The following is a 14,495-nucleotide window of genomic DNA, read 5'->3' on the forward strand; positions in this document are numbered from 1 at the left end:
ATCGAGCCAGAAAAACTTGCAAAATCTCTAAAATTAATTAAATGCCGCAAAGCCGCAGGAATTGACAACATTTATCCCGAGTTTATAAAACACATTGGTCCAAATAACAGTAAGTGGTTCTTGAATTTTACAATCAAATATTGACTAAGCAGAAGTTTCCAAAATCCTTCAAAAAATGTAAGATCGTCGCAATATCTAAACCTGGGAAAGACCTTGTACTACCTGAGAACTACAGACCAATCGCCCTTTTAAGCGTCTGCTATAAGATATTTGAGAGGATAATCCAAACGAGATTATTTTATTATGCAAAGCCAAATATTTCTCAAGAACAAGCTGGATTCATGCCGGGAAGAAGCTGTGGCGATCAAGTCCTCCCCTTAACAACATTTATTGAGAACGGTTTAAAGAAAAGAAACTTAAAACAGTAGCAGCTTTCATAAACTTGACGTGCGCCTACGAGACAGTGTGGAAGGATGGTATTTTATTTAAAATATACCAGATGGTACCATGCCGTTCGTTTAACAGTTTGATAAACCAAATGCTAAGTGACTGACTTTTCCAAGTACACCTAAATGGGAAAAACAGTAAGTTCAGAAACCTGCAAAACGGCTTACCACAAGGGTCAGTTATGTCTCCTCTTCTTTTTAATACGTCAGATATACCAACTACCACCTCGCGCCAATTTATTTATGCCGATGACATGGCTCTGGGTGCTCAAGACGAAGACATAAAAATCACCGAAACCACCATAGAAGCAGATCTAAACAATGTTAACAAATACTTTAAGAAATGGGGCCTACAACCCAATCCATCGAAGACTGAAGTAACAGCTTTCCATCTTAACAACCACAAGGCAAATTACAGACTAAACATAGAATGCGATGGAACCATTCTAAAACATAGTTCGAACCCAAATTACCTCGGTGTAACTCTCGATCGTACCCTAACATTTAAACAAAATTTGGAAAACACTTCCGCAAAAATAAAGACCCGCAATAACATTATTCAGAAATAAGCAAATACATCATGGGGGTCTAATGCAGAGGTCATCAGAGCGAGCGCGCTGTCCTTAGTATATCCTACTGCAGAATATTGCGCTTCTATCTGGCTAAACAGCCATCACACAAACGTCATAGATAACCACTTAAACCAAACAATGAGGCACATAACGGGAACTATAAAGCCCATACCAACCCAATGGCTTCCAGTTTTAAGCAACATCGCTCCACCAGCAACAAGACGACTAGACGCACCCAACTCAACTTTAGTTTAAAAATGTCAAAAAAACCCAGCACTACCGATAAATATAGACATCGCTGAGCTAGACCAAAGAGAGTTAACACTGAAATGCAGACATCCACAACCGCTAGAAGATTGGCTGATTTCACTACTGAGGAGCACTGGATGGGCGAATGGAATTCAGATATCAGAAATGCTAATCTCAAAGAAAACCCTACAATTAAACCAGACGGCTTTTTTCTTCCTCGTCGTGAATGGTGCAACCTTAATAGAATACGAGTTGGTCATGCAGTTTGTCTCTGAACCAGTGGGGTATAAATGCCTGCCCGGGATGTGACAAATGCAGCGCTGTTGAACAAACAATTAACCAGATCGCCTTAGAGTACCCAGCCACCAAGTTCGTTGGCAATCTTCAAGAAATCCACCAACTCACGCCCAAGGCAAGAGATTGTCTTCGAGGCTGTAACCTTCGACTTAAATAATTTTTATTTTATATGTTTTATGTGTGTGTTTTCTTATTTATTATTGTTATTATCATTATTTTTTTAATGTAAAACTGTAATGTGTAAAGTTCATACGAATATATATATATATATATATATATATATATATATATATATATATATATATATATATATATATATATATATATATATATATATATATATGTATATATATTCCAGCTCTGTTATTCGTATATATGTGATTATTAAATTCAAAGTAGTCCTGGTTTATGCAAATTTCAAAAAAATGTAAAATATAAGATGTAATGATTGGATTTGTAATATTATGATCTAAAAGGTTTTTTACTAGAAAAAAAAGTTTTATATAGGAGGAATACTAGGAAAAAGATTTTTACGTCAAATGAAATTAATCTGGAGTTATTAGGTGATTGAAAATGTTGTATTTTATTAACTAGTTCTATTCTAGCTAGTGTCTAACTTTCTATAAAAATAAACAGGGTTATCAGGTTTTGTGTAGTTTAATAAAAGAGTATAATTTAGGAGGCTGTGGATTCATAATATTGATAGAATAAGATCCCACTACAGGATCACTAACATCACTATGTTCACAACGTTGGTAACTACCAATTACTGGTAGGTATTCAACTGGTCAATATTTGAAAGTAAGTGGCCAATGTTTGAATATTTTACAAATAACAAAATGTTTCAAATTCAAATAAATATTGATATAAATGGCAAAAATATTTTTTAAAACCCTTTAGAAATAATACGAAGAAACCAAAAAATAAAATTAAGGTAGTACGTGAAATTTTATTTAAAAAAATTTAATTAACTGCATTCACATTCTTAACTGACTAATCACTGTATAGTTTATCCTTATAGTATTTAATTTTTTGACAAAAATTTTATTTTACTCATTTATATTTTAAATAAAATACGCTGCTCATGACGTATATGTATGCTTTTTATATCAAATTAAAGCTATTTTATCCTTAATATGGTGATATAAGTTTACATGATAAAAAAAATAGTTAAATTACTATATTTTTTTAGTACTATATTTATACAACTGTTTTTGAAATTTTAGTAGTCAATTCGAAATAATCAGTTAGCCGTTGGCATTCTTCTGCACTATCTGTAGATCAGTATGATAAACGTATAGGAATGTATTCATAAATATAACTTTGACTAATAGTTCATCTTTTGTATCTACCATCGCTTTGTTAGTAGATCTTTATAGTAAATATTAACAAACAAAGAAGACAAAACACACGCCTGGGGAACTAGGTTTATTTGCTATGATTCTTTCATCCGTATCTTTAATATCTGTTTTTTTTTGATAAAATTGACTAGCTTCTTTGATCATACTTAATATACTATAAGAATAGTTTATAATAATTTTTCTTATTTTAGGGATATTTGCACAATACGATTATGGTGCCATAAAAAATTTGCAAAGATATAACAAAAGTACACCGCCCGTATATGACCTTAATAAAGTAACGGCGTGCATTGCTATATTTTATGGAGAAAAAGATGATATAATAACAGTTAAGGTAGATATAACTGATTTATTAAAGTACTTAATTACACAGATGACAAAATGAATAAACATTATGAAATGAATTTTATAGTCACTAGTCTGATTACATCTTTTTATATAAAAGACCATATAAATTTTTCATTATTTTCATTTGAGTGATGGACGAAGTGGGTCTTGCCAATTTCTTTGTAATTTCTGTTGGGATTACCCTAACGTCTTGGTTGTTGTGTAAAATTATTATTTTTGTTTTAAGTAATACAAAATATCCTTTTTTCCCATTTTTAAACATTATTAATGAGTTATTTCATAACCATTCAATAATATTTATAGACTACAGAGCAGCCTACGACTCTATGAATATAAGGGAAATGATCAAAGCAATGAAAGAGCTATTAATACCAAATCAGTTGGTAAATTTAACAAAACTAACTCTTAAAAAAGTTGAATGTAGGGTACGAATTCAGGGGGAACTGTCTGAACCTTTTAAAACAAATAATGGGCTGCGCCAGGGAGACCCTCTCTACTGTATACTGTTCAATCTGGCTCTGGAAAAAGTAATACGTATGTAACAAATCACAACCACTGGTTCAATATATAATAAATCAGTGCAAATCCTGGCCTATGCTGATATCAATATTGTTGGGAGAACGGAAAACGGTGTAAGAGGCGTGTGTAGCATTAAAAGAATCAGCTACAAAAGTGGCTACGAACACCAACAAGACGAAGTATATGAAAAAGGCACGCATACACAAATCCTACGAAGACTTGTTTTAGAAAACGACTTCATCGAAGCAGTGAACGAATTTGTATACCTAAGAGTGCCCCTTTACACTGAAAATAATACTACCGTAGAGATAAACCGCAAAATTTTCACGGCCAACAGATGCTCTTTTGGGCTCAATCTCCTCCTTTTTTTTTATTGTATAATGGCTTTGGCATAGCCAATTAGCCAGACTATTTGTGGTAATTACAATTTTTGATTTTAATTTTAAATCTCCTCCTTAAATCTACAATTATATCGAGAAATACAAAAATAAAACTCAAAATAAAACTACAAAACAATAATTCGCAGTCCTGACATATGGTTCAGAGACCTGGACTATAACATAAAATAATGAAAACATGTTAGGATGTTTCGAAAGAAAAGTACTGAGGCAAATCTATGGAGCAGTGAATGGCAATGGAGTGTATAGAAGACGATACAACTTCAAACTTAGATATACCAGGAACCTGATATCGTAAAACATATTAAGATATGATGTCCGACGTGGATAGGACATGCAATGCGGATGAAATAAAATGACCCAGCTAGAAAAACGCTTCTTGATAGACCCATTGGTCAGAGAAGAAGATTAAGGCCCAAAACAAGTTTCCTTGATAACATCGATGAAGATATGAGAAATATAGGAATACATGCTTGGCGGAGAAAGGCGATGGATAGGGACGACTGAAGAGAAATTCTTGAGGAGGCTAGGACTTACGCAGGGATGTAAAGCCAGAATGATGATGATAATAATTCATAACCACGTAAGTCATTAAAATTACAATTTTGTACATCCAATGTCTAGGACAGTATACACTACCATTTTTAAAATTTTGCCTCTGTTTTTTTTAAAGGATTTACTTTAATTAGTTTTCTATACAAGAAACTCTTCCCGGGTTCTGTTTATAAAAACAAAACTGTCGACAAACTCCTAACAATGTATATTGCTCCTATTGGAGGGCCAAAATTCTTCTTACCAATGCTTCGCTCCAAGAATGGTAAATTATTTTACTTACAAATACTGCAACTACAGCTTTCAACACTATCGTTGCACTGTTTTTCGCCACAATAGTTTTTCTTTCACCGATTTAAAAAAACAAACTATCGACACACTTCTTTCGATTTTGTCTTCACTCGCTTCAAATCCAACAGCAGATGATCCTCCTTGCTTTTTCAATCTCATTCCCGTCTGTCTATCCCTTCCATAATTTCTTGTAACGAACCAAAACATTCTTTCTTTGCATTCAACCAAATTCCAAAACTCTCCAAATTCTTAAAACTCAACTAATTTCAAATTCCCGTAATTGTGTACAAATCATGCAAGTCAAATACTTTCTCCTTCACCGGTAATGACCGCTTTTAAGATAACATGAATGAATCCCTGAAAATTGCAGGTAGATCATATTTCAATGCAACCTATTATTTACAAACTATTCTTAAATCTATTGATTTCCATAATTTAGGCAGTCCCAGTTTAAACATAAATCTATAATTGACGAAGTCTCTATTTTAGCACTTAGTATATATATATATATATATATATATATATATATATATATATATATATATATATATATGTTCGGATAAGTTTCCGCGGTCAGATGAATGAAAATTACTGAGTTCTCGGGAAGAACCGCGTTGAGAATTTAAAACTCGACGTTTCGGCACCCATTTTGGAGCCATTATCAAGAGGGATACGGTTCGGTTCGAGTTCGGGGTCTCAATCTGCCTACTCCCCTCACTCGAGACGTACCAGTATCGTGTTCTATATTGCAAGAACTGTCTCTCGGCACTGAGGTCTCAATCTGCCTACTCCCCAGTGTCGAGTGACAACCGGTCTTACCCTGTGTGGCTGCTTTTATACTCGCTGTATGCGCGGGAACGGTATGCGCTGACGTGGTCTGAACTGACGTGGCCTGAGCGGTGTGGGCGGGAGGTCGCTGAAGAAGGGGTCGCCATGTTGCCGGCAATCGTTTCGCGTCATCGCGCGTGTTCAAGCTGTGAGGCCGTTTTTCGATTTCGATAGCTTCACGAATGATTCTCGCTTTTAATGAGCGGATGGGAGCGATGGTTTTTGCTTTTTCGAAATCTATTTTGTGGCCTGTCTGAATATGATGTTGGGCTAGGGCTGAAGTGGTATCGGAATGTTTGACTGATAGAGAATGTTCGTAAATACGGTTATGGATTCGTCGGTTTGTCTGTCCTACGTATGTAGGACCTGGACCAACTTATCTCTCAGCAAAATCCACCGCCCGTTTCAAATCAACAACCTTCTACTGTTGTCCATAATTTCTCAGATATTCACATATCCGATTCAGCTACCAAAGCTCTGTCAAAAGGCTTTAATTTCTCTGTCACTCCTCTTTCCATTCCAACTGAGAAAATTATTTGTCAAACTGAAGAAGCTATTTCCCATCTTCCTTCCGACCAAGCCGAAGTTGCCAGACAAGATGTCGCCAGAATTCTCCGTATTTCCAAACCGCCACCTTCAAATATCAGTCTTTCAGAAAGACGTGCCCTCAAAGAACTTTACAACAACCCTGACATCGTCATCCTTCCGGCCGACAAAGGTAATGCCACCGTCATTCTCAACTCTTCTAACTATTTCGACAAAATGTCCGAACTTCTGAATTCCACAGAATACAAACATGTCCCAAATAATCCAACCACATATCTAGAAAAAACGACCAAATCCATTATAAATAAGTCTACTCTATCTCCAGACCTCAAAAAATCTCTTATACCCAGAGAAAAATCATCCCGAATTCCAAAGATATACGGCCTTCCAAAAATCCATAAGCCCAATGTTCCCCTAAGACCTATCGTCAGTGCATACAACTGCCCCACTCAGAAATTGGCAAAACATCTCGCTTCATCCTTACAACCATTAGCCGAAAACGCCTCGTCCTTTGTCAAAAACTCTTTTCATTTCATTGATCTTCTGAAAAACTTTTCTATTTCGCCCTCAGACATACTAGTTAGTTTTGACATTGTCTCTTTATTCACCAACATTCCCATCGATGAAACCATTTCCATCTTGGACTCTAAACATCAAATTCCCCAAGACACATTATCTCTTATAAAACACTGCATGTCTAATACATATTTCACGTTCCAAAATCGTTTCTATCGTCAAATCAAAGGTGCCCCAATGGGATCGCCCCTCTCTCCCGTAATAGCAGATATATACATGGAACATTTCGAAACAGTAGCCTTGTCCTCGTCAAATCTCAAACCCACCTGCTGGTTACGGTACGTTGATGACACCTTTGTCATTTGGCCCCATGGTAAAGACACATTAGATCTCTTCCTCTCCCACCTGAATGGAATACATCCCAGCATTCAATTCACGATGGAAGTTGAGTCTGAAGCGTCTTTGCCATTCCTTGATGTTCTTATTCAGAAAAATCCACCTCACAGTTTTTCCTATTCCGTGTACCGGAAACCCACTCATACAAACCGCTATCTCAATGCCCAGTCACATCATCACCCCGCCCAACTTAATTCAGTCATCAACACTCTTATTTCCCGTTCCATAAGACTTAGCGACAACAATCACAGGTCATCCGAAATCAATTCAATAAGACAAACACTCCTACAAAACGGCTACCACAAAACCCAAATCAATAGAAGCATTCAAAAACTTCTAAACCCCATTCCATCCAAAAAAGAAACCTTGCCGCCGGATCAACCCAAAATCTTTCTACCTTTTATTAAAGGTGTCACTGACAAGATCAGTAGAACTCTTATCCCTCTTAATATCAAAACCATCTTCACCACTCACTCCAAATTGTCCAATCTCGTTAGATCCGTAAAAGACCAAATCCCCAATGAAGACCATGGTGTCTACGAGATAGCTTGTTCCAGTTGCCCACGTACATACGTAGGACAGACAAACCGACGAATCCATAACCGTATTTACGAACATTCTCTATCAGTCAAACATTCCGATACCACTTCAGCCCTAGCCCAACATCATATTCAGACAGGCCACAAAATAGATTTCGAAAAAGCAAAAACCATCGCTCCCATCCGCTCATTAAAAGCGAGAATCATTCGTGAAGCTATCGAAATCGAAAAACGGCCTCACAGCTTGAACACGCGCGATGACGCGAAACGATTGCCGGCAACATGGCGACCCCTTCTTCAGCGACCTCCCGCCCACACCGCTCAGGCCACGTCAGTTCAGACCACGTCAGCGCATACCGTTCCCGCGCATACAGCGAGTATAAAAGCAGCCACACAGGGTAAGACCGGTTGTCACTCGACACTGGGGAGTAGGCAGATTGAGACCTCAGTGCCTAGAGACAGTTCTTGCAATATAGAACACGATACAGGTACGTCTCGAGTGAGGGGAGTAGGCAGATTGAGACCCCGAACTCGAACCGAACCGTATCCCTCTTGATAATGGCTCCAAAATGGGTGCCGAAACGTCGAGTTTTAAATTCTCAACGCGGTTCTTCCCGAGAACTCAGTAATTTTCATATATATATATATATATATATATATATATATATATATATATATATATATATATATATATATATATATATAAACCTTAAGCAAAAATAGGAATTGTAAATTATAATATATTACTTCAAACAGCTTACCTATAATTCAATTTGTCTTAGACTGTATTTTTGTGGCTCAATATCTCCGTTTTTGTATTTTCAAGTAAGAGTACCAAAAGGAATAAGAAAAATGCACATAAATATCAAATTTAAATTTGATAAGTATATTTTATAGCAAATAAGATAAAGAAAAATATCAAACATAAGATACATTATTTTCTCTTTAAATCTACCTAGTATATTATTATTTTGTCGTTTCCTTATTTTTTGATTTAGATTTCCTGCTATTATATCACTTCGTGTGTTGTATTTTTTTTTTTTTCGCCTACTATCTGTAAGCTGTTCATAAATTGTTATTTTCTTGTTCTTGGACCATTTTCAGTGGGACCGTATTTTCGTATATATCATAAGAGAAAATTTTGCCGGCAATATTTTTGACTGGTATGAAAGTTTGTTGCCTGACAATTTTCGCCAATTAAATTTTGACAGTTAAACACAGTTTACATTTACACAATTGCATTTTGACATTTCATAAGCGAAAATTGGCAAAAGGCAACAAATTGTTGCAACAGTTGAATAAAAGCAGAAGAAAATTTTGCCGGTAAATAATTTTCTCCCGAATCATATTCAACAAGACTATTAATGCACCATATCAACGAAACATAATTATTTATTTGTTAACAATATTAAATTTCCAATTATTATAAGCTATAGTAGTTTGCCCATTCTTTTCTACCAAAGCATGATTTTGTGTGTTATTGACCTGTAGTATCTGAGAACTTGAAGGTCCAGCTTCCTAGCTTGCATTTGAGTGACCCGTTAATTTAATTAACCCCTGTTTAAAAACACCTTGCTTGAACAAGGCTGACACAGCTGAAAATCGACGGGAATGGTTTGTTATTTTATGTTTTTTGTGTCTATCCCAATTTTTTTAGCTGACATTTTGTCCACTTAGATACGGTGTTGATTCCAAGTGGATAGTTTTTGAAATCCTTGCAGTTAGGGTGAACCGTAAGAAATAGTCTATCTGATAAAATTTTTGGTCCTCTTTTTTTCATTAATTTCAAAAATAATCTAACTGAGCATAAATTTTTGTTTAAGGAATTTCTTACCAGCCATTTGCTGCTTGCCAAACTTTTCGAAACGCTTTGATTTGTTTTGAAAAAAATGCTGTGGTATTCAATTCGGTCCATAAATTCTTCCATAATATCAAATTCCTTCTGGAAATAGTGAATCTTGCAGTTTGCGGCCTCATTACCTCTCCAAGCAAGCTCAAATCATCAAAGATTAAAAACTTTTTTTGTGCTCCATCAGGGGTTTCCTCGTCTTGGCTTTGGATGATTTTTAATAGTTCTTCGGTGGATAATGCTTCTGAACTGAGTTTTCTTTTTTGTTAAACACTTTTAAGCTGCTTTTGCTTGGTATCTCTGGCCAATCTTGCACATTTGAAAGATATATCTGTGAAACCTTCGATTTTTGGTGTAGTATTTCACATTAACTTTTCAGACAACTCTTTATAGTCTTCGCTATTGCCTCTTTTCGTGTAAAAGGCACAATCCTCGGAGATTTTTTATCAGTTCCCGTATGGTAGTATATCTTTCAAACGTAAAATTTCTCACCCTGAAGAACTCCGAAAATTGGGTCCAAATAGAGCTTTTGGACCTCTGCTTGTTCAATGGGACATTTTTCGAAACAAATTTTTTAATTTCTTCACCTGACTAGCATCCATATCTTGATTTTTCCTCTGGATCTATTATATCCATCCAAAATTGATTACGCCCCAATGACGTTTGTCAAACTGACAATAATAGAATTATCAGACACCTTCATGACGGATCTGTCATAATTTTGGCGCTGAGAAATCACGGCAGGAAGAAGTTTTGTCGGTAAGAAACGTAGCGTTGATATGACGTTTTATTAGTTAAAAATAGTCTAGTAAAATAGTCAGAATTACAATGTTTTTCCATAGATTTTTATTACTGGTTTTATTATTTGTTCATTGAGAGACTGCCGTGATTGTATTGTTTTTACCTATTTCCTATTAATGGAAATTCTCACTTATTTTCTTACCGCTCCAACAGTAAAAGATATCATCTATATATTGCATTCTACATCCCTTTTTCTTAAATGCTTTAAATTATTTTATCAACATCGGATTTATTATTATTTCTTCTTTCGAAATAAGTTCTGCAAGAAAGGTACTAAACTTTTTATACGCTGCAAAGACAGCAGTATCTTCATTTTAGATTCACTATCACTGAAAAGTTTCTTTAATATAAAGTAGCAAAGATATAAATATGTAACGTGCACTCTGGAGTTAGACTACTAATCCCAATCGCAATTTAATTTACTATTAATTAGTTACTAACTGAAATATCGACAATTGGTGGAAACTGCAATAGGTAGGAATAGTAGATGGAAATTAGAAGAAAGTGTGCGCAGATGTTCCTTTCCATAATCAAAGTACTTGCATTCAATTTGTGGTTTTTAAGACCCAGATATAAGGGTTCATATCTGTTCAGCAGGTCTACAGATTAAATTTTGTCTTTATCTGAATATTGAAGTGCATAACGAGCATAACGTATGAACAACAAATTAAAGCTAATAAAAGGGGCAAACACAGCCACAGGATCTTGGAGAATATCCTTGATGTAATGATCCACATAAACACAATTCCCTAAAGGTAAAAAGCTTGTTTTTATCGTCTTATCAAATACGAATACAGTTACTTATTTGTTCAAAAAATGCTATAAACAGTAACAAGAGAAAATATTCTATCTCGCCTTCTCCAAACTGTGTGACATTCGTTAAATGAAACGTAGGATAAAGCTGGATTTATCAAAGAAAGCATATTTTTTTAATTGGTGATTTTCTAGGTTTTACATTTTACAAGGTCATTTATTGTTATTCATTGATTTTCGGAACAAGTAATGTCAATTTTTACTTTTTTTTTGTTTCAGGGTGCTTTAGAGACAATTGAAATGCTACCAAATGTTTATTATAGCCATAAAGTTAAATACCCGGACTTCAATCACATCGATTTTCTTTTTGCCAACAATGCCTCGGACTTAGTTTACAAACCAACAGTAGATATTTTAAGAAAATACGACGCTGAACATATTTAAGATGACCAAGCATCAAATTGGTTTAACTTTCCTAATTTATCAAAATACAGGAAAAGATTTGGTACTGTTGCCCTTAGATGCGGGCTTGACCTTAAGAATATCGTAAACTTGTCATCTGTATTGGTATATATATTATTTGGTTGTTAGTCTAATTATTTTTTTAAATATATTCATTTTGAATATTTTTCAATCATTTATCAACTTTTATTACAAATCCTAATATTTGTATATTTTGTTTACAAAACCGGTAGGAATAATTTTTTTAATAAATACGGGGAACAAACCGAGAGATATTACTATTTATTTTAGCAATTAGGCTTTAAGAGAGTGGTGACAAAATTAGTAATATAATTAAATTGATAGTGTTAAATTCAGACCACAATATACTTTTTTTACTTTCAAACTTTAAAAATCAATTACAATGTCATTATGTGTATCATAATGTGCTTTAATGTAAAGGGTGATTCATTTAGAGGTACTTTTTTTAACAGGAAAAAACAATGAGAACAAAATTTTTATTTGAAAATATTTATTATTATATAAAAGAACCATTCTTTACAATTACTTCTTAAAGATAATTTCTTTTAAATGTTGGCCATGACTAAGATTAAGTTGGTTCATTCTGAAGTTCCAATTCTCCATGAATCGTTCCAGCATTTCGATTGGTATTTCACCAATGAGTCGAGTAATGTTGGCCTCCAATGCCTCAATCGTATCTGGTTTATTCATGTAGATTTTGGACTTTAGGTAGCCCCAAAAGAAGGAGTCTAGAGGTGCGATGTCAGAGGATCTAGGCGGCCAATTCACTGGTCCAAAGCGTGAAATAATTTGTTCACCGCAGTAAAGCCATGCTTTCACGGGCTGTATGGCAAGTGGCGCCATCTTGTTGAAACCAAATGTCGCCGAGATCACGAGCTTCAATTTCAGGTACCAAATAGTCCGTTCTCGTGGCACGATACCGGTCTCCATTCACAGTAACATTCTGGCCGGCGTCTGTTTTAAAGAAATATGGACCAACGATTCCACCAGCCCATAAACCACACCAAACAGTTGTTTTTTCAGGGTGTAATGGCAACTCTTGAACCTCTTTTAGTTGTTCATCACTCCAAATATGGGCATTTTGTTTTTTAACGTACCCATTAAGCCAAAAATAGGCCTCATCTGAAAACAACATTTTTCTCGAAAACAGTGGATCTTCTGAAAGCTTATCAAGAGTACATCGACTGAAGCGGTGACGATTCAGAAGGTCGGTCGGCTTCAGCTCTTGCACTTATTAAATTTTGTATGCTTTTAAACTAAGATCCTTACGTAAAATACGCCAAGTTGTTGCATATGACAATCCAAGCTGTTGAGAACGGCGACGAATCGATTCTTCATTATTTTCGAGTACACTATCCGTTACCGCCGCTATATTTTCTTCAGTACGTGCTGAATGTGGTCTATTTGGTCACGTGTTATCCAATAATGAAAACTGGGTTTCAAATTTACTAATCGTAAAGCGAATTGTACGTTCGGTAGGCCGAATCGAGAAATGGGATGCACGATCTCCCATCAAATCCCTACCAAAAAAAGTACCTCTAAATGAATCACCCTTTATATTTTTCTATCGGTCATTGATGAATTTTTAGTAACATATAAAATTTAAATTTCAAGTCGTCATTTCTGTACATTTCACTACCATTTGACTAAGTTTGAAGAGACAAAGAGATAAAAAAGAAAAATGGTGAAACCAAACATCACCTTGTTCCCAAACGCCTCTTACCGAGAGGTTCTTATAGCATGTGTCATATGGATTATTACTCCATCTTCATCTGCGTGAAAAAGGTCACCGAAGTATAAGGTTATTAATCAAAACTTTCAAAAGTCACCTACAAACTTTGTAAGAAATTGAGTAATATTAACGGTTATAGGATATCCCTGTTTTACGATAAAGTTACGACTCAATATTTTTAATCCAAAAACAGTAACACTACTTTTGACTTTGCAACTTGTAGATCTTGTATCTTTTTTGCTCACTGAAAACCTAAAAATATATTTCTATACTTTGTGTAAACCCACAAATTCTAATGACATTATTTAGTTTACCAGCTCTTACTAAGGAAATTGGGATTATCATATTGCAAAGCAATAACTCTGTAAAATTATTCAAGTCGTAGTGCATAGTCGTTTACAATTATTGGATGATATGGACCGTTATTATTTCTCTTGGTTTTTGTTTTCACAAAAAAACTATCTTTTAATATTTGTTTGAGAAATATTTCTATTCTTTATATTAACAGATTTTAACGTTTTTATTTAACTATTGAAATCAATTCGCTAAATATGGTTTCAAGAATATGAAATAGTTGATAAAAATTCACAAATCAATCACAAACTTTAATGCCTTAATTAATAATTTAATACAACCTCTTAATATTGTGCATATGAATATAAGAAGCTGAAAATAATTTTTTGATGCCTTTGTAATTTTTTTATCTGAATGTAGAGAAATTTCGATTTTGTAATTTTAATGGAAACTTTTAAACCAAATAATTTGGATTTGTTTCAAATTGAGGGTTATACATTAATATGCAATTCAGGTACATCTATAAAAAAACAATGAGGTAATAATTTATGTAAGAAAGTATATTAACCATAAATATAAAATATTGGACAGTAACAAAACTAATTGAACTAGAAATTTTACTTAACAAGATTATTTTAACAGCTCTGTATATATTACCTAGTACTTGTTAAATAACATTTAATAGTTATTTAACCAACAAGTGTATTAATAAGGGCGATTAACAA

At 34.5% G+C, this 14,495-nt stretch overlaps 1 protein-coding gene across 2 annotated transcripts in view; it reads left to right on the forward strand.

Annotated features, from left to right (window-relative positions):
* Nucleotides 1-14,183, forward strand: part of LOC140450185 (gastric triacylglycerol lipase-like) — a 153,402-nt gene extending 139,219 nt beyond the window's left edge. For both annotated transcript variants that reach the window (XM_072543645.1, XM_072543644.1), the window contains 2 exons: nt 3,117-3,259; nt 11,541-14,183. In XM_072543645.1, the coding sequence (XP_072399746.1) occupies nt 3,117-3,259; nt 11,541-11,705 (308 nt within the window). In that variant the 3' untranslated portion in view covers nt 11,706-14,183. The remainder of the gene's footprint in view (nt 1-3,116; nt 3,260-11,540) is intronic.
* The last annotated feature ends 312 nt before the right edge of the window (nt 14,184-14,495 follow it).

This window comes from Diabrotica undecimpunctata, chromosome 9 (genome assembly GCF_040954645.1).
Source record: "Diabrotica undecimpunctata isolate CICGRU chromosome 9, icDiaUnde3, whole genome shotgun sequence".
Classification (NCBI taxonomy): Eukaryota; Metazoa; Arthropoda; class Insecta; order Coleoptera; family Chrysomelidae; genus Diabrotica; species Diabrotica undecimpunctata.